Source organism: Chionomys nivalis, chromosome 5, assembly GCF_950005125.1.
Source record: "Chionomys nivalis chromosome 5, mChiNiv1.1, whole genome shotgun sequence".
NCBI classification, from domain to species: Eukaryota; Metazoa; Chordata; class Mammalia; order Rodentia; family Cricetidae; genus Chionomys; species Chionomys nivalis.
In genome coordinates this window covers 32744550-32764808 of record NC_080090.1, presented here as the reverse complement: position 1 = coordinate 32764808, position 20259 = coordinate 32744550, and the positions used below count along the sequence as shown (strand labels likewise).

The window sequence follows — 20259 nt, the reverse complement described above, 5'->3', positions numbered from 1 at the left end:
GTGCTGAGCTGAAGTGTGCTCGGTGCTGCTCTCACTGTTTTATTCTCTGGCCATTTTCCTGGGAAGTAGACTTCTGACTCCAGGGTGTGTGTGTGTGTGTGTGTGTGTGTGTGTGTGTGTGTGTGTGTGTGGTGTATGTGTATGTGTGTGTGTGTCCTTCTGACTCCAGGGTGTGTGTGTGTGTGTATGGTGTATGTGTGTGTGTGTGTCCTTCTGACTCCAGGGTGTGTGTGTGTGTATGGTGTATGTGTGTGTGTCCTTCTGACTCCAGGGTGTGTGTGTGTGTGTATGGTGTATGTGTATGTGTGTGTGTGTGTCCTTCTGACTCCAGGGTGTGTGTGTGTGTGTATGGTGTATGTGTGTGTGTCCTGACTCCAGGTTGTGTGTGTGGATTGTATCTGTCTGTCTGTGCCTGTGTGTCTGAGTGTGCATGTATGTGTGCATGTGCATGGGTGTGTATGCTTGGCTATGTTCTAATTTCCCAGACTTTCACATACAGAGTCTCCTTAGCATTGTCAAAAGACCACCCTGGGAGACTGCGGAGGGAGGGGCTGCTGCGTCAAAGGCAGCAGAAGCCTGGAAGGGAGGAAACAGTGAGTGTTAAAAATGGCTATCATATCCCTTTCACATTTGGGACCCATAAGAGCTAGCAGGCTTTGGTTACTGTAACTACAGAGTGGTAAGAGCAGCCCTGGGTCTGGGGAGCAGCATCCAGAGTGCCCCTCCTCTCCCTAGGTATGGAGGGTGCCAGGGTGGGGCTGCCAAGCCTTCTAGAGAATGCTCTTTCATCTCCACTGCTCCACAGCCTCCCCCACATCCTTCACACCAACAGTCACCTATAGATTGTTCTGCATAACTAGGTTTGGGGGCAGCACAGAGAGCACCACACAGAGCCTAGAATGTGGAGAGTTGTCTTGGAAGTCCAGTTCAGCAGTTAGCAATTTTCTTCAACTCTCTGCCCCAGTCTCCTTATTTGTGAAAACAGTCCCTTTACAGAGCCGCTAGGGGATATAGATTGTCTAATTCTGCATAGCACTGGTAATGGGGGTTCTTAACCGTTAGTTACTAAGTACACAGAGTGTTCCCACTCTTCAACAGTCTCAGGAGACCCAGTGTTGTCCCTGCTGTCTGGAGAGGGAGACTGATGCTGAGCAGTGAGGGAGGCGACAGCCAGCGACAGGCTCTACACAGTCAGCGACAGCCAGCGACAGCCAGCGACAGCCAGCAACAGCCAGCGACAGCCAGCGACAGGCTCTAAACAGTTAGCAATGGAGCAACACATTCCCAAATCTCCAGTCTGGACAAGGGAAAACAGAACAAAACCTAGGAGAACCAAACGCAGTCTAAGGCAGCCCTGGAGCTCTGCAGGCTTGTATTAGGAAGGAAAACGGGATGTGGAGGGACCTCTCAGCCTTTAAGAGCATTTTTTTTGCTCTTGTAGCAGACAAGTTTAGTTCCCAGTACCCACTTGGGCAGCTAGTTACCTCTTGTAATTCTAGTGCCAGGGAACCTAATGCCCTATTCTGGCCTCTGGGGACACTGCACTGAGGTGCACACACAGATATACACATAAGTACCTAATTTAAAATTCAAGTCTTCAGGTGTTTGAGTAAGACAGACGTTTGACTGTACCTATCAGTTTATATTGGAAATTCTAGGAAGTGAAATAATGCAAGAAAATGAAGGGTAAACAGAAAAGAATGAAGTCAAGATACCTGTATGTGCAGGTGACCCGACGGTCCACATAGAGACAACCGTGAAATGTTTAGGACAGTCTTTAAACTGATAACTGAACTTAGTAAGATCATGGGAAGCAAGGTTAAGACACAGCTGCCCTGCCAGATATCTGCATATTAGCAAGTAACAAGCAGAAGCTAAAACCTGAAAGAAAAAAAAAAATGTTCCCCAAAGGAAAATGCATTCTTATTTCAGATATATATATATAGATAGATAGATATAGATATAGATATAGATATAGATATATATACTAATGAGGAGTTCTATGATGAAAATTATGAAATAATGACTTAAGAAAAATATTCTTCATAGGAAACCATAGCATGCATGAGTTAGACAACCCAATATTGTTAAGCTACTTCTCCTGAAATTGGTCGACATAAGATGATTCCACTTGAACTCTCAGCAAGATTATATACATATATCTATGTATGAATAGATTTTTATTTCATGTTTCTATGCATAAGAATGCCTAAAACTTTGAAATTCTGAAATGTTGAAAGATAAAGGAACTAGAAGTAAAGAGCAAATTTGAAAAAGGGAAAACACTGAAGGAGGATTCATTTAAAATAATTTTAAAACTTCCCATGTAATTAACATGTGTTATCAGTCAAGGGACAGACACATAGACTACCACCCAGACATAAGACACTGCCCAGAAAGCAGATCTGCACAGATGTAGACAACACAGTCAACTGTGTTCTAACAAAACTTCAGTAGAAAAATAAACTTTTCAATAAATGGTGGTGGGTGATTGGTCATTCATACATAAAACAATAAAATTGAATAAACCATTAACTACTTAATGGAAATAACTATTAACACAAAGTGGATCATGGATACAAATATAAGCCATAAAACTTTTAAAAGAAACTGGAGAAAAAATTTATAACCTATAGTTTGGCAGAAGTTCATTCCTCTAAAAGATAATGTTAAAAAAATAATGGGCTTGAAAAATTAAAAATTTTGCTCTGTGAACAAGCCATTAAGCATAGAAAGATAACTCAAAGAATGGAGGGAAATAGTTGTAAGCTACATAGGCAAAGAGGCCTGGAATCCAGAACAGAGGAAGAAGGTCTGTAGTGAAAACCAATAGTAGACAATAGAGGGAGGCCATGCAGCCCCTCGTGGAATGGACAACGGGGCAGCCCCTGGAATGTTGGGCGATTTCTTACAAATTAGCCGCACTCTCATCATCAGCTGTTTCATCCTCCCCAGCAGGTACTTAGGACAAGAAAAGCTTCTGTTCATGTAAAAGCTTACTCCTGTGTCTATCAGTGCCACGTTCATAACTGCCCCACAGGGCAGGTGCATCCTTCAGGAGATGGAGCCCTTACACTAAAATGTTGCAGAGCATAAAGGAGGTGGCTATGTTTATCATCTCTGTCTGATTGTTAGGTTTTGTATGTGTGCATTGAAATGCCATACCTCATTCTATAAATGCGTACAGTTATGATGTATCAGTGAAAATAAAAATGCATTTCAAATATCCATAAAGAACATATTTGTTCATGTGTGCAATAGCCTAAGTGATTCCTAAGAGCACACTGTTGCCAGAAGCAGCCATTGGAATGGTCTGCATGATGAATGAATCCATTTATGTAGCTGCAGGAAACAGATCCACCAGGGCAGGGGCTATGGGCTGGGGACAGTAGATTTCCAGGAAGCAGTGTGGCTGAGTGTTCTGGAGATGGCTTTTCTGGACGTGCTTTGGGGACAGTTACATGAGTCTGTATATATTTAAAGTTCAGAGATTTGCCTCCCCAAAGGGGAGATGCTATGTAGCTACATTTTAAACTTAAAAACTAATTGTAACTCCATGGTCAATCTCTGTGACTTTCTCTCTGTGCTTGCTTGTTCAGACTAGGTTGGCTCTCGAGGATATTGTGTGTGTGTCCACAACAGTTCCACTCTGTCCCTTAAGAGGAGGCCGATGTGCAGCATCTGAACGTTGCTGTGAACACAGGGAGAGGTGTTCACGGGAGGCATGTCAGAGAAACTGTTCTGCACTTGAGTTCACCAAACAGATGAATTCAGCGCAAGAAAACCTATATACTCATAAACTTCTGTTCATCAGTGCCTCTCGTAGAGTGCCCAGACATTGCAAATAAAATTAAGAGTCACTAGTGAAACTTGAGTTCAGATGAAGAAGAGAGAGTGTTAATTCGAACATCTCAAATCCTGCATAGGGCTGTATTTTAGGTAGCCGTAGCCTGGGGCCTGAACAAGCAGTAAACAAAATTCCCTTTGTCTGAAGGCCTTCTTAGTCCTTTGAGACTGATTTAAACCAAGTCCCTTTGCTTATTCTTGCCTGAATCCATCTGTTTACTCCTTGATTGAGTGTACCGGGGCCTACCTGGTATCAAGCCTCTGAACGACATACATTGTACATGAACTCACACCCTAGTTTAAATAGTTAAAATCCAAACAGTCACTAATTCTGGCCACCAGACTGCCCTGCATATTCAAAGGTTGGCTGCCATTTGGTTTTCTTCTTAAGATAAATTCAAACATGAGTTTGAAGGCTCCTAGACAAGACAGGATGCTTCCAGCAGACTGGGATCCAGTCAGGCCAGCTGAACCTCCCCCACAGCCCACCCATGCCGTGGGAAGAAGCCTTCCCAGGTCTGAGTAGTGGGGGCAAGGGAGTCGCTGGGGACCGGCTATAGAACTGGTCCATTAAGGAGCCTCTCTCCAATGGGCCCTTTGGCTCTGAGCCTACCCATCAATCAGCTTAAGGCAGAGTAGGGGGCTGACTGGCCTAATGCACTTTGCCACCTCCCTAGTGAGTCTGGATCCCCAGACAGATCAAGCCACATGGGAACATCAGGATCCTCTCCCCTTTTATTAATGCTCTCCTCAAGGCCACCATTCACTGGCTGGAATCATCAGTTGTAGGCAGCCTACTACGCTGCCTACAACGCTGTGCCAATAAAGACCCTTCTGATCCCCGAAGCTGCTTAGGATCACTGGAATTGGGCAGGGTCATGAGTTCTGTTTCAGAGGCAGAAAAATCAGGGACTTATCCCCTGTCACTTTTCTGTTTAAGGCCAGGCCTGCCCACCCGTGGAAAAGGAGAGGAAGCGGTGAAGGTGGAAGAGAAACAGATAGTCTTTGATCATTAATTAGATCATTAATGATCTTTCATTAGCAGATGATCAAAACTTTAACTAGATTTGTTCTTGTGAAAGTCTTCAAATATCATAGTGTGGCCAACCCACACAAGGAAGAACATACATAAATACAGAAGACAGACAGATGGGTTGTGGATGAGGGGATCTACGGATGGAGGGGGTCCTGTTGCACATGCGCAGACTGGAAAGCCCAGTACGAGAGGGTTCCAAGGAAGTCCTATATTTTTTTTGTCCTCTGCATCTGTGTTTTATACTTGGGGGTAAGTGGGCCAGTTGGTCTGATTTTAATTTCTGAATAATTTTTCTATCTAGTCATTGTGAATGAAACAGCATGGAAGGACACCCCACGGATATCTAAATTAAAAATGTAATGGCAACCTATATTTTAATACCACCAAAACATTTGCAAATGCCTTCAGCTCTAAGCGCCCTGCAATCATAATAATGCTAGCATGTGTCTGGTGCTTCACACTCCTGAGTCTTGGACTTCATTTTTAAGTAACATTGACTGTTTTCACAGGTTTAATATGTCTCAATAACTTCCTAGCATAGAATCACAATAATTACTTCATTCTTTGACTGATGTCTTAAATGTAGGATAGAATATAATCGAACTGGATCTGCCAAATTACCACTGTATTTTTTAGCCAGTGTTTTGGGGAAACTTCATGTCACACGGATGATAAATACGAAATACCCTTGGCTTGTGGGCCCTCTTAGGCAGTGACAAGAACTTCCCTGAGAAATCCATTAACCCCTAAGTACAGCTGAATCTTAATGCAGCATAATGTTATACCCTGACGATCCCTCCTCACTTGTAAGAGAACTATGCATGGGCTCGACCCAGTCTCCCAAACAGCCCAACTTAGCAACACAACACCTGTGGAGTGCTGGTGGGAGCTGCGCACCACTGAGAGAGGGGTTCATGTGTCACACTACTAGACTGGGAAAACAACACAATTTAAAATAAAAAGAAAAAAACCTTCCAAGTATAATGCTGAGCAGTTATTACTTTTGCCCCCACCTGGAAGTCAAGAAATCTCAGGGTTAATCGTCCTAGACTGAGCATCCTTGGAACTACATTTGTTCTTTTGCCCATCACATTTACTAGGCAGCGAACGAACGGGCTCACCTGCTTCTGTGGTTGCCCACATGGCTTCCTATCATTCCCCCAAGCAGGTGCTACTCACTCCAAGGAAGGGCTTTAGTGTCCTATGAAGAGTCACTCGGGAGGCAAAGACAAAAGTCCCTGAGTCCCCTTTGTGGAGACAAAGTGTCTGGAAGTCCTTACAGCTTTCCCCCAGGTCAGCGCTGATTCCTGACTTAGGCGCAGTCTGGGCTGGGAGAAAGGATTACTGCTTGTCCAGCACCCTTTCTGGACCAGGAACTGTGTGTTATTTGTTTCATGGTGTTATTTGGAGTGTTATGGGAATGGAGCTGTTAAATGTTCCACGCTTTCCGCTAACTGCCCCTGCTTTGGAGAGAGTGGACAGTGCGGATGGAATCTTCCAGGGTTGTTGTGATCCCAAAATTTTCCAATGTCTGTTGTGGAATGCTGCCAGCTGTCCAGAGTTGTGTGCTATTGTTAACGAAGTGAGATGGGCTAAGGTCCTCGCTGTGAACATGCTGCTGGGCCCTCATACATCTCCGGTCCCTATAGCCATTAAACCAGAGATCAACCCGATTTATTAAAGAAATAGAGTTTAGACTCACAATAGTCAAGTGACTTGCCCCAGGTTACACAGGCCACAGGCAAAGTCAAACCTAGATGGTTCAGAATTTATAAACAGACTTCCACTACAATCTGCTGCCTGACCCTCAGCCTCTTCTATCTGTGCTACAGTGGTGGTAAATGTCTCCTGTGGGGGTCACAGTGCTGGTTTCCACTCCCTCCAAAATGAGGAAGACATTCTGCAATCCTAGTACTACCAGACTAGAACCCCATCCAATCTTCTGCAGCAGAATATTAAGACCATGCCCCAAACCAAGAAGGTGAATTCTTACTAGTGGGTTCCATGACAGTGGGACCCAGGAATGTTAGGGTCTTCAGATTCTAGGTGACCAGATACTGGCTATGGTACATGTGAATGTTCCCTATCTTGATATGAGAACTGTTTGAAGGGAATGAGCTCTTTGCCAACTACATAGACAAGAAGTTTGGCCTAAGATTCTGAGTGGGTCAGCTATGCACATATCCCACTGAACTTCTGAAGGGAACATAGAAAGATGGGAATTGTAGAAACCATTTAGGCTGACCCTTTAACCACTTCGTAGATATGTATGTATGTATGTGTGTGTGTATCTATCTATCATCTAGATATATACAAAGTATAAATTTTAGTAATGTTTAATGGTCTTGATGTGGTAGTTTAACTCTTAAAATAAAATGAGAGAGAGGAGAAGGGGGTGTTTAGAAGTCATACACAAAGAAGTCGTACAGCAGCTCAATAAATATGTGTGCTTGATTGTTTGCTTATGTGGGCAATGATGAAGACAGGGATTTTGTCCTTCAGCCCTTTCAGTACCCATGGAGCTGACTTAGTGTGAGCATCTTTTTATACTGAATGAGCCGAGGCTATAAAGAGACAAGATTCTCACCCAGCCTGACCTGAGCTAACATCATTCCCGGTTCCTGCCTAAGCAGCCATACTTTTGCTCTGGAGAGTACTGGCTGCTCTTTTCCACACGAGCTCACATGAAAAGCCAACCCTTCTGTTCTAGATTTGTAGAGGAGGAATCTCCTTCCATCCTGTCCCAGCTCCTCCCAGCCTGGAGAATAGCAGCGTCAACACTCTCTACATGGGGTGACCGTTGACTCGGCAGTTATCTGGTTAATATGATAATGCCGGTCTGAGGATTTTTGCTGGGACCTTCTGTGTTTGCAGCCCTGCCCACCCTCGCATTATTTACTTCTCTCTCTGCACCAGCGTGGCTTGGCATACGTACTGCCTGAAAGTGCTATCTGTCAAACTGTCCTCTTCCCCCTGGTGGGTAACAAGAATTCAACTTTTATTTGGAGCAAAAGTTCCCCAGGGGTCACATGGCCCCATAACGAAAGATTATGATTTCTTATTGGCTTAATAGCATCTATTTTGTAATTTTGAATGTACTCTGTTTTAATTGGATTTGTTAAAGGAACAAAAGGGAATAGGTGCCTTACAATTAAAATAAAATTTTAAGATTATTAGTTTAACAGACTAGAAAGGCCTTGTTCATCAACCACATGTTCCAAACACGCAAACCAGCCTGAACACAAGCAGAGGACAAAGGGCTCATGTCAGCCTGGTAGCTTCTAACGGGGTTTCGAGGTCTGCTCTTGCAGGCAGGCGTTGCTTCCATTTTGTTTTGTTTTGTTTTGTACAGATAACCCTCCCCTTGCAAAGCAGAGAACTGGGGTTCAGAGAAGTAGCATAGTAGAGCGGGTAGATGTCCAGAGCTGTTAGAACAGGGTGCTAACCACGTGGTCCCTCCCTGCTCATCCTCCACGTGAAGCTGGACAACCTTCTGAGCCTTGTGAACTTTATGCTGGTAATAGATACCACAAAGGCTGATTCCAGGGGAGGGGTGCCGAGATACAAGGGAAGAGCATGTAGCCTTGTGAGGAGTGGGGAGACAGGCTTGCACAGTGGGGTAGAAACTGCCCATAGTGTACTCTTGCTGGGTAGAAATCCCCTACAAACTGCAGCCTGACCACCCCGTGTACCACAGTGGTTCCTGACCTTCCAAAGGCTGTGACCCTTTAATAGAGTCCCTCATGCTGTGGTGACCCCTAACTATAAAATTATTTCGTTGCTACCTCATAACTGTAGTTTTGCTGCTGTTATGAGTGATAATGGAAGTATCTGATATGCAGGATATCTGATGTGCAACCCCCGTGAAGGGTCCTTTGGTCCTCCCCCTCAAGAGTCACAGCCCACAGGCTGAGAATCACTGATGCACTATGAGAGCCATCCCTGTCACCTAGGCTTTTCTCCATCCTGGAAGACAAGAGGACACATGGAGCTGCGCAGGGCTCATGTCACGTGTGGCCTGTAATACATGCATTTCTGTTATTGCCCCAACACATCTTGGCCCTGTATAACTAACTTAATTCATTGTTTTTCTATCCATGTAAAAATGATTCCTGGAACACAATATTTTTTCAGAGTTTTGTGGGTGGAAGGGGACTCGGGCACTCAAGTGTTGGCTGATCACTGAAAGCGATGGCCAGCCTTGCGTGTGATGCTCTTGGGGTCAGAAATACTTTGGGTTATTTTTCAAATTATAGATTTTTAAATTTGTGTTTGTGTGTGTGTGTGTGTGTATGTATGACATATGGTGATGGAGGCCAGAAGTGGGTGTTGGATCCCTTAGACTGAAATTCCAGGTGGTTGACCTACCCTACATGGTGCTAGGAACCACCCTTGGGTCCTCTAGGAGCAAGTGTGCTTAATTAATCAAAGAGCCACCTCTCCATCCCTATGGTAGTGTGTGTGGCTACAGCAGAGTGTTCTGGGAGGGCTTGGCAGCTGGAGCTGGTTTAATGGAGTTAAACCTAGAAGAGAAGGAGAAACACCCAGAGGGAGAGATGGCCTACAGGGATGGAGTGAAGAGATGGTGCAGAGAACAGGAGAGATGCACCCAGCTGTTGGGAATGGATGGAACTCTTTCTAAGATCCCCTTTTTAGGAAACAAAGAACTCCTGCATACAAAATAGTTAAAAGCAGCTAAAATGTCAAATAAAAGATGATAGTGAATAATTACTATACAGTCACAGAATGAATCAAATATAAAACAAAGCAAAAACCTTTTTTCCAAAAGTGAAGATGTTTAAGATAATGTTAGCAAGAAATGAGTACGTATATACACACACACACACACAGAGAGAGAGAGAGAGAGAGAGAGAGAGAGAGAGAGAGAGAGAGAGAGAGAGAGAGAGAGAGAGAATTAGCAATGGAAAAAGCAGCCAGCAGCAACAATCATACGCTCTGGAGAGTACAGTATTGCTGTCGGCAGTTTCTGGATTCTCTGCAGTGTTCACATACACTCACAAATATGATTTTTTTTTCATGTTCCACAAATTTTGATCACTTTTCTACTCTGTTTTAAATGTGTATGTGTGTGGGCATGTATTTGTGTGCATGTGTGTGTGCATGTGTATGTGTGTGCATGTGTGTGTGTGTGTCTGTGTGTCTGTGTGTCTGTGTGTGTGTGTGTAAGAGCAAGACTCTCAAGATGTTAGGCATATGAGTGGCCCTTCCTGCTGACTTTGGACAGACATGACTGTTACTAAGACTCATGTCAACTATCTCTGCTGTGTTTAGTGAGGGCAACTTCTCAGATCTCTCACATACGGGGGCCATGTGGTCTGTCCCTTTCCTGATGTATATGAGAGCACTGTGGAGCAGGCAACGGGAGTTGTCATTGTCAGCTCTGGCCATGTGACATGTCTGGAATCAGTTTGCCTATCTGCAAAATATATCAGTAAGCTGATAATATAATTTGTTATAAAGAAAGAAAAGAAGGAAGGGGGAAGGAGGGAAGAAGGAAGGAAGGAAGATAGGAAGGAAATATGGTGATTTGTATATGCCAAGGACTATGGTGGGTATTCAGTGATGCTAGCTCCTGTGGACTGAGATTAACCTGGCAGTGCCATTCACCATCTCCCTCCCACCAGCGACCCTGGACACTATTATTGGTCCGTTATGTCAGGTGTAGGTTTGGGAAACAGTCTTTGCAGACTCCCAAATGAAACAGCTGCAACTTTTAAACTCACACTGTTACTATCACCAGCAATACAAAAATATAAAATCAACTTACAGATGTGTTTACTGCTTTTAATCTCTAGAGTTCTCTATAGTGCAAGCGAATCATTCATTCATTCATTTGTTCATCCATCCCCGCATTGGTTTTTATTGGGGCTGTGCTATAGGCCAGGTCAGGAGACAGACACTGAATGACTAAGGCAGACAGTGGTGTGCTTTTCATGAATTTCCCACTTGCTGAGCGATCAAGTCAAGAAACCCAGGGCCATTTCCAATGGTGTAGATGCTCTACAGAAGATAGAAGTGATTGCGGAAAAGAGAGGCCTGGAGTTAGGCTGCAGATATTGGTGTATGGGGATGGCTAATCTCAGAGGGGGCTGAGAAGTCCTCTCTAGGAAGGTGGCATTTGCCCTGCTGAATGCTTAGGAGACATCACATGAGAACACTGGAGGAAGAAGAGTCCAGGGAGAGCGGTGTCTCCAGGACAGACGTCCTGAGAGCTGGGAGAAGCCTGGGCTGTTACGGGAGTTGTGAGAGCATCTTGAAGAAGAGAGAATGAAGAGATGGAGACAGGGGAAGAACAGATTGTGGGCGGGGCCTGGCACATGGAGAGAGGTGGAGGACTATGGCTGTGGCTCCCCACTTCCTGCTAAGATGGGACTTTGGGGATGAGTCACGCTTTCCTAGACTGAATTTCTTTACATTTACAGGCGGTGGAAAGATCTCAGGGTGCAAAAGCATGTGGCACAAAGGATACTTAGTATGTGTGAGAGGTGGGTACCTGCTTAGGAGCAGGCCTGCCTGAGTCTAGCTAGGAATAATTGGCTGCTGAGGAGACCGAAAAAGGGAAAAGACACACAGGGTAGTGGCAGAGGAAGGTAATGTGTGCCCAGAGGTAGGTTTGATATCTGTAGTATGAGCAGTAGATGGAGCCTTAGGGGCCTTGGCATTTACTATTCCTTTTCCACCCACCCCCCTTTTTTATGCAGTATAAGTTATGTCTGAGCACTTTGTGAACCTCAGCTCATTTAACCCATATACACCCCACTTCCCAGAAGAAACCTCCAGGCTTGACAGCCTCTCCTTTATCAGTCACACACTACTAACTTAGAGCCCGCGTCTCTTGTTTCCTTGTGTTGTGAACCTAGCTTCTGATTGCTTTGCCAATAGAAGTTTGACTTTACAGTAAACTGCAATGCATTTGGCTTTCTGAGCCTTTCTAGGAGCTAGAGGGAGCTCAGCTAAGTGATGCGGGAATGTTTTTCCTGCCCAGGCCAAGGTCTATCCTCATGGCTTAAGGCATGTGTGCCTCACACACCTAGCCATGGTATTATACAAGTCTCATTACCTGAGACTGAGAGAAAGCTGGGAAACATTGATCTGCAATTGGCGGTGGATCAAACTGGTGATAAACTGAGGTGGCTATCGCAGTCACCTGTCAGGATGAGGGGCCGCTTCAGTTACGCACCTTGGGTTCGGTAGGCACAGGAAAAGGTACCTGGAAAGATCACCTGACTTTCGCTTTTCGGCCACTCTGCCAACAAAAGGGGGCAGTGTATTAAGTTCTCCCCCTCCCAGCCCCAAAAGACCCTGTGGAGACCCACAGAGAAGCTAGTGGCACCAAGCACTAGCATTGACAAACCAATAGACAAGCTTGGACACTCCAGGACTCTTGTGAGACAAGGTGGCTTTCTCAGCCCCTCCCTTCTGCTCTGAAGGCTGAGGACAATGTATCTTTCTTACCTGCACCAGTCACTGCTCCACTCCTCTCTCTGTGTGACTTTGTACAAGTCTCTTGCCCTTTCCGAGCCTGCATGTTACCTCCGCCTGCCATGGGCCAGCAACAAATGTCCAGAGAGACCCAGCTTTTAGGAAGAACCAAATTGTGGCTCCGTGTCTCCCTTGCCCAACTTGCCCATGGCTCCAGACACCTGAAAACCAGCCTGTATCCCCAGCTAACTATTTGTCCTGGCCAGGGCTCAGGGTGTGTGGCCTCCTCCCCTAAATAATGCATTAGCTGGTGTCTGGGCTCTGTAAGGAGGCAGCCGGGAGAGCAGGCATTTGCGAGCTGTTTAATGAGAGCAGAGAGAAGCCCATTTCAGGCAGATGAGTAAGCGCAGGCCACCAGGGAGCAAACCTTACCTGCCTTTCCTCCTGGTGCTCCTCCTCTGTGCAACTTTGTCACCAGGCAACAAGGGTCTTGGGACTTGGAGTTAATTAGCATACTCTTGACTCAGCCTACACAGGGAAAGGCAAAGGCTGAGGTTACTTACTGGTCTCCCAGGGAGAGGAAACCTGATCTCTGTGTGTTTTCCCCAGCTTCAAACAGCAGGGTGGCGAAGGGCGAGAGTTTCCAAGGAAGAGACTTTCCATGGCAACTGCCCCAGCAACACTGAACAGTCCACATGGCACCCTTTAAGGAAAGCCATCTTCAGTAGCCTTCAGCCCCACAAGCTATCGTTCGAGTTCCTTCTTATTTCCCATGTATTTGTGGGTGTTCCTGCTCTTCTGTTGGGGGAAGGCTGTCCTTTCAATGTTTATTTACTTGAATTTATTGACTTCTCTTGCAGCTTTGTTTTTCCTTTCACCCGATTGGAGCAAAGCAACTCCAGTGCTCATGAGGTCACACAAGCATGCAATCACTTTCTGTCTGGTAGCTGTTCTCAGCCAACGTTGCTGTGCTGTCACTGGGATCTGTATCTTGAACTAATGCACTAAGTCAAGCCTGACCTGGATGGTGTCACGTTGAACTGACACCACAGCTGCAGTTCACATACCTGCGTGTGCATTGGCTTTGTTTGACAACTTGTGTTTTCCTTTAGCTCAGTGATTCTCAACCTTCCTAACACTGTGACCCTTTAATACAGTTCCTCGTGTTGTAGTGACCCCCAACCATAAAATTATTTCCATAGCTACCTCATAACTGTAACTTTGCTAGTGTTATGAATCGTAATATAAATATCTGTGTTTCCTGATGGTCTTAGGCGATCCCTGTGAAAGGGTTGTTTGACCCCAAAGGGTCTCTGCTTTAGATCAAATTTCTCTTATTTAAGAAAATCAGTCAAACAACAAGTAAGAGCATCATTCTGCAAGTAAGAAAATGACATTGTAGGAATGACATGGAGGAATAAAATTATTATTGTAGTGTTAATTCCTCATACTGAACATGATTTAGAAAACAAATAGAATGGCTAACAGTTAAGTAAAATATTTTAATATTGATCTATAATTGATCCAAACAATGAAAAATTTTGTATAGAGAAGCAAACTGAACTAATTTTAAATTAAAAATATAAAGAAAATTCACCATTAAGTAAAGATCTTGATGTCATGATACTACTATTTTATATTTTAGCCTAAAGATAAAGGTAATATAAAATGCATTATTGAATCTACACAATAAATGATTTAACTGAATTAAAAATACAATTAGAAAAAATTTAAAATACTCAAAATTTTACTGCATGGTATATTTATAATCTGAATACATACATATATGAATTCTTAAGTTAGAAAACATAATTTAAAAGTCATGAAATTAAGATAAATGAAAACACAAAATCAATAATTTTTCATATATATATATATAAAGAAAAACATCTTTAAAGTACTGATACATAAATTCGTATGGAAAGGGGAAACAGGTGTAACTCTGGCAGCTAGCTGTAGTAGATGCAGTGAAATAGGCATTGCCTTTACTTATGATGAGGAAGTGGGCTATAGTGGGAAATCAGACAATAGGTGAGACATCCCTGTAATCTGGAGCAGGCCAGACAGCCATGACATCCTATCATTAAGTCTAGAACTGTATGCAAGGTGTGTGCGCTAAGGAGGGCTCAGGAGGGAGCAGAGAAGCCATGAAAGAAAGACCCATTAATCAGAGCAAAGGTCTCTAGTCTGAAAAAAATATGTCTTCTTGTGGATTTTTTTCTTTTTTCTTTCTTCTTTTCTGTTTTTTTTTTTTTTTTTTTTTGACAGGGTCTAACTCTGTAGCCCAGGATAGCCTCAAACTCTGTGATATTCTTGCATCAGCCTTCCCTATGGTAGGTCTACATGCATGAACCACTATGCTGAGTTCTCCTCATTGATTTCTATTGATCTGTTACCTGAATATGAAAACTGGGGTTCAGGTTAACCTGAATTTGCTTCTGGGGTTCAAACAACAAGACAACTTGGGAATTAGATTTCCAATGCCAGCCTCTTGGCTTCTTGGTAGGTGACTGCTCATGGTAGACACTGTCCCTAGCGTCATTTGGCACAGAGAACCCTACCAGGCTAAGAACTGGGCTGGACACAGGCTCCCCTGTCCTGAGGCACACAGCAAACCCACCAGCAGAGATATAGTTCCAGTTGCTGAAATTAGTAAATCTTCTTCATTGTGGATTGGCTTTTTTTTCTCTAGATGATTGAGAATCAGATCTCCCAGCTCCCTGCTAACCCATCCTATCGGATCTCCCAGCTCCCTGCTAACCTATCCTATCGTGTCTTTCCAACTGTTTTCTAAAAGACAAAACATCATAGAAGGAGTTGGGCATTAAGATGTTTTTTCTTTGAGGCAGAAGCCATGTTAAACTTTGGGCTCTCCTTGAATATCTTCCAAATTGGGATTAGACCTAGGGTTGAAGCTTGGAAGGAGACTCCAGGTTCCCTCCTGGGTGGAGAGACTATAGATTCCAAGCAGTCAAGTAAATGGCAGAAAGTTTGTTCTGGGAACTAACCACCACCTTTGAAGGCCCAACTCTAGGGAGCTCTGTCGAGCCCTCTAAGGAGATGTAAATTTTTGGAATACAGCTAGGGTACCATTCACCCTTCCAGAAGATTGGCTTCCAAGTGCTGTTGGGATGCTGGTCTGGTGGGCCTATCCCAGGCCAGTAGAGTCTAAGCATAGCCATGAAACAACATTGATCTATACAGCTTTTGGGGTCTGGAAGGCCCCTAAGGTAACATGTGATCACAAATGGAGAAAGCCCCATTGGAAATCCCTTCAGAATAAAGAAGGGAGAATTTGAAGCAGATCCAACATGCAGCTCATGAGAGATTGCTCTTTCATCTTTGAAAGTCATTAACAAGAAAGTGAATATTGATGCCTAGAGATGAAGAGGTGATAGATGAGCTGTCTTCTGTGGGGACCAAGCTACACCACCCTCAGCCTAGACAAAGTCATACTCTCTCATCTTTAACAGCTTTAACTGAGAACTTCTCTTCTTCTAAACTCAGTTTCAAGCTGCCCAAGGGCCCAGGCTCATGCCTAGTAACTACATTCATTCAGACTCCCAGTGAACTGTGGGAGCCAACTGGGTTGAAAGAACAGGTTATACATTATTCCAGAATCACCTAGAAGGGATGGGCAGAACGGAACCCATCTTCATCAGAAAGCAGGTCCCACTCTGGCCGCCACACTCCTCTTCCTTCTGGAGCATAAAACAGTCAAGCCACCATTCTTGACGAATGCCAGTATCTGTTACCATCACACCCATGGGGGATGTTGGGCCCACTCCTGCTCCAGCCTTATCCACACTGATGCTCACACTTGATTGCCACACTCCTATGTAAGTCCAACTAGTGTGTAGGAAGTACAAGCTAAGAAAGGTTCAGATGGTCTGGGTGTCCATACATCTTAGTCAAATGGGGCAGAGTGACTATGAGTCCAGGCTTTCTCATCTCCGAAGCCAAATGTCTTCCCATCACCGCCTCTCCTGTAACTCAGGAGGGCTTTAGAAAGTCAGGAGCCACATCTGACATCATATTTACTCCCAAACACATCTTATTATGATGGACAGTGCAGTTTTATCAATTGAAGAAATGGTTTTTATCAATCACCAGGTATGGATAGCAGTGCCATGGACTATTTCAAGAGATAGACTTATTTTTCCGATATATTATTGAGAAATAATATGTTTAAAAGTATAACTCACTTTTGGCTAGATGTCTTATCACCATTGGTAATGGTGTTCTTCTACGATGGGAGCAGGAGTGGTGGACCTTCCTTGGAGCTCATAGCCGGTGATCTGGGGCTGTGGACTAGGGAAGGCCTTCTTTTCTCCAACATCATTCCACTTGAGAGAAACCTCACAAAGGCCAGCAGAGTTCTAGAATGTTTTCTGAAAGAAATGATGGCAGAGGCTCCTCTATTTCCTGAACTCTGAAAGACCAAATTTTATCCCAAATTCTCACTCTTCTTTCATATTCTAAAATAAAAAGTAAGCTTAGAAGGGCTTCAGTATATCGGGTCCATGCTTATGGCTCTGGAATGTTCCTGAGGGTTCCAAGTAGCAACCCCTCACTGTTGCCAGCCTGGTTCTGCTCCCTTTTACAGCCCTCAATGAAACTGTCCTCCAGGAGGAGGTGAAGGCAGGTGATGGGGTGAGGGCAGGGTCAGAGATAGAACCCAACCAAAAGAGGCTTCACACAAGGCTCTGCTGCTAGGTCACTAAACCTGAGAATGCTCTGCTCCCAGAGTGTTGGTGGTTTTCCTGGAGAAAAAAAATGGAAAAAAAATGGAGAAAAAATTCTAGCCCAGGAGTTGCTCCCTTGTAGAAAATTTATCAAGTAAAAAAAACTGAATGCAGAGGGGTGGGTGCTCATGGCAGATACTGCAGTGGTGGGGCTCTAACGGGAAGATGGTGAGATGCTGTAGAGTTCCAGTATCCCTGTCCTGCTGCCCCCCCCCCCCCAGCCCCATACCAGTTTCTCTCTGCTGGCCTGTTCCTGAATAACCACTCAGAGGCTTAATGTCAGTTACAATTGTCTGGCCAATGGCTCAGGCTATTACTAGCTCACTCTCTCTTTAAATTAGCCCATTTCTATTAGTTTATATTTTACCGTGAGGCTCATGATTTGCCAGTAATGTTAGGATCTTCTTCTTTGGCGGCTGTATGGTGTCTCCTCCACCCTGCCTACTCTCTCTCTATATCTTTGTTTGGATGTCCTGCCTAGCTTTACTCTGCTAAGCCATTGGCCAAGACAGCTTTATTCATTAACCAAAAGCAAACAAATACAGAAGGACATCCCACATCATCTCCCCTTTTCTAATTAAAAGGAAGGCTTTAATTTTAACATAGTAAAATTGCATATAACAAAATGGTTTCCAGGCAAGAATTACAGTTATAACATTTAGTCTCTTTGTATTAAGCAAAATTAAAGAAAATGCTTTATCATCTACCTTATCTTTGTGAATCTAAGGCTTTAGCTCTGTCTCTGCTGGGAACTTTTTGGCATCCAGGCCTGTTTCAGCTGAGGTCTGGGTGGGGGCCATCCTGGTAGGCCAAGCATGGCAGGTAGCATTGTGGGAGTTGGCATTTATGAGCAGTTCATAAAAATATGGGCAGTCCTAGGAGATGTGATGTGGTTTGGACTTAGTGGAGTATCTTGAGCAGAGAATAGAACTCTCATGGCTACGGCATGGAGGAAAACAGGTGGCAAAGGAAGGAAGGGACAGCAATGGGGCTCAAGAATCAAGCTTTACAAGTCTTGGTGAATGACAAGGAACAGGGCTCCTTTCCCACACCTTTCCCAACATTGTGTTTTGATGCACTTTTCAATTCACTCTTCGAGCTGGGCCAACCACTGTTCTCACCTTCCTTGGCTCTGTATGTCTTAGTTGCAGAGAAGTGTAAGAGAAGGGTTTGACAAGGTGTAATGAAGCTCAAAATATTCCTTACCTAGTAGTGCTGCGGCTGGAAACCCACCCGTGTGGCACAGTCCTGAGGCTGTGACACAAACCCAGGGCAACGTGAGTGCGTCTCTAGGAGCCTCGTTGAACACGTGAGGTGGGGAACTTGTGCATGTGACCTGAGTCCATGTCTGATCAATTAAACACAAAATACACAAGCATATGGACATAAGCATGGGAAACCGCTCTCTGTGCCAACACAACTAGAAATTATTAATTAAGCTTGTTAGGTTCAAGCAGTAGCTTGAAGACCTATGTTGTATAGTTTCCCTTATGATGTTCACATTTTTTTTTCCTGAGTAACATTCATATTTATATTTGGCATCCAAGAAAATGTGTGGCGTCAGGGAGACTAACTCATATGAAGCCATGAGAACCAGGAGGGACAGTGAATGAGGTCTGGAGACATGTTGGGTTACACTTGATAACAGTATGTGATAGAATGTGTGTACTGTGTATAGTGGTGGTGGCTGTGAAAAACTAACCTCAGTAGGGAGGGTACGCAAGATGAGCCCAGAAAATGATTGATCTGGGCTGGCCTCTGACAGCTGTCACATGTTTGTGAAAGTCTGGGGATTTCCAGAATCCCCTGGCCTCCCAAATCTCCAGGAAGCCTTATCTCCCATATTCAAGGTCATGTCTTAGAACATTTGGTCACACTATGTTTTTCTGTACCACAGGAGACACCCGGGCTTCGACAGGACCATGCTGCAGAAGTGGCAGGTATAGCCATTCCCCAGTGGTAGTGCTGGTGGGGGGACAGCCTGCATAAGCAGAAAGGACCCAGATCTGTTAAGAGGAGCTGTGCCATGTACTTCAGGAGAAAGTTTGTGTTTTAAGTGTGCTAAATTCCAGCTCTTTCTCTGACAAGACCTCAGGGATGGAAGATTAGTCTTTGAGCACTGGAGTAGGAAGCGGAGGATGTATAGATGCCTCTATGTGTATCCATCCTCCCTTCCTTGAGGATGTGCACACATGCACACGCTGGGGAGAGGGGGGTGCCATGCAAGTCACTTCTTAGGAGACATGCATGGCTCCAACACAAATGAGTCACAGTCTGGAGCTCTCAGTGCAGAAGAGACCCCAAAGGGGTCAGTCCTGCACAACTTTCCACATGGAGCCTGTACCTCTGTCTGTGCACATTCAGCTTAAGCCGGAGAGCCCTGTGTGTTACCCTGATAAAGACAAACAGGGAAAGCCCTTCCCAGAGCATCAGAGGCAGACCAGTGAGGACTCCTTTCTTTGTAGCTATCATCTTTTAGCTCATTTTTCTAACAGTGAGAGGGCCAGCAACGAGTTCACCGCCAGCATGTGTGCTGGCATTCAGTCAGCATTTGAGTGTTCCAAAGAAAGCCATACCCTTTGCTTTGAATTGCTGGTCTACTTATTTGGCTAGTATAGCTTCCTAAATATGCTCACTTCCTTTCACACTCAGATCAGTGGGTGCTAGCCTGCCATGGTGCCGGCTCTGTATAAGACTTGGACAGAGAGCTTAGGTGCCACCTGCTTGTTCTCCTGCAGTCCAGGCTTCCTGTTGGGGGCTCAGGGTTAGGTCCGTATAGCCTCAGATGGTTATCAGATGTGTTAGACTTGTCCCCTTTTGTCTCTTCTGACAGAAAAGGGAGCTCAGCAATTTTGAATACCTCATGTACCTCAACACCCTGGCTGGAAGGACCTACAACGACTACATGCAGTATCCTGTGTTTCCCTGGGTCCTTGCTGACTACACCTCAGAGGTAAAGTATTCTCCAGGATAGGCGTCAAGGCTTCGGGGATTTCCTGTCCCTATCATGAGCACACAGATCCTTACCGTTAACTTCAGTTCCCTGGGACTCAAGGCTGCTAGGCTCTTCTGAAGCCATGGCAATCTTTACCTGGGTTCCTGCTGCAGATCCAGTGAGAGATTATCACCACGACTGGGATTATGTTAATCAACACATGGGTGGCGTGAGACTCAGAGTGCTTCCCGTCA

General features: G+C 44.7%; 1 protein-coding gene across 1 annotated transcript in view; it reads left to right on the top strand.

Moving 5' to 3' along the window:
• Nucleotides 1-20259, top strand: part of Wdfy4 (WDFY family member 4) — a 226542-nt gene that overhangs the window by 175561 nt on the left and 30722 nt on the right. The window contains exons 47-48 of the mRNA XM_057770469.1: nt 18968-19010; nt 19904-20023. Of these exons, the coding sequence (XP_057626452.1) occupies nt 18968-19010; nt 19904-20023 (163 nt within the window). The remainder of the gene's footprint in view (nt 1-18967; nt 19011-19903; nt 20024-20259) is intronic.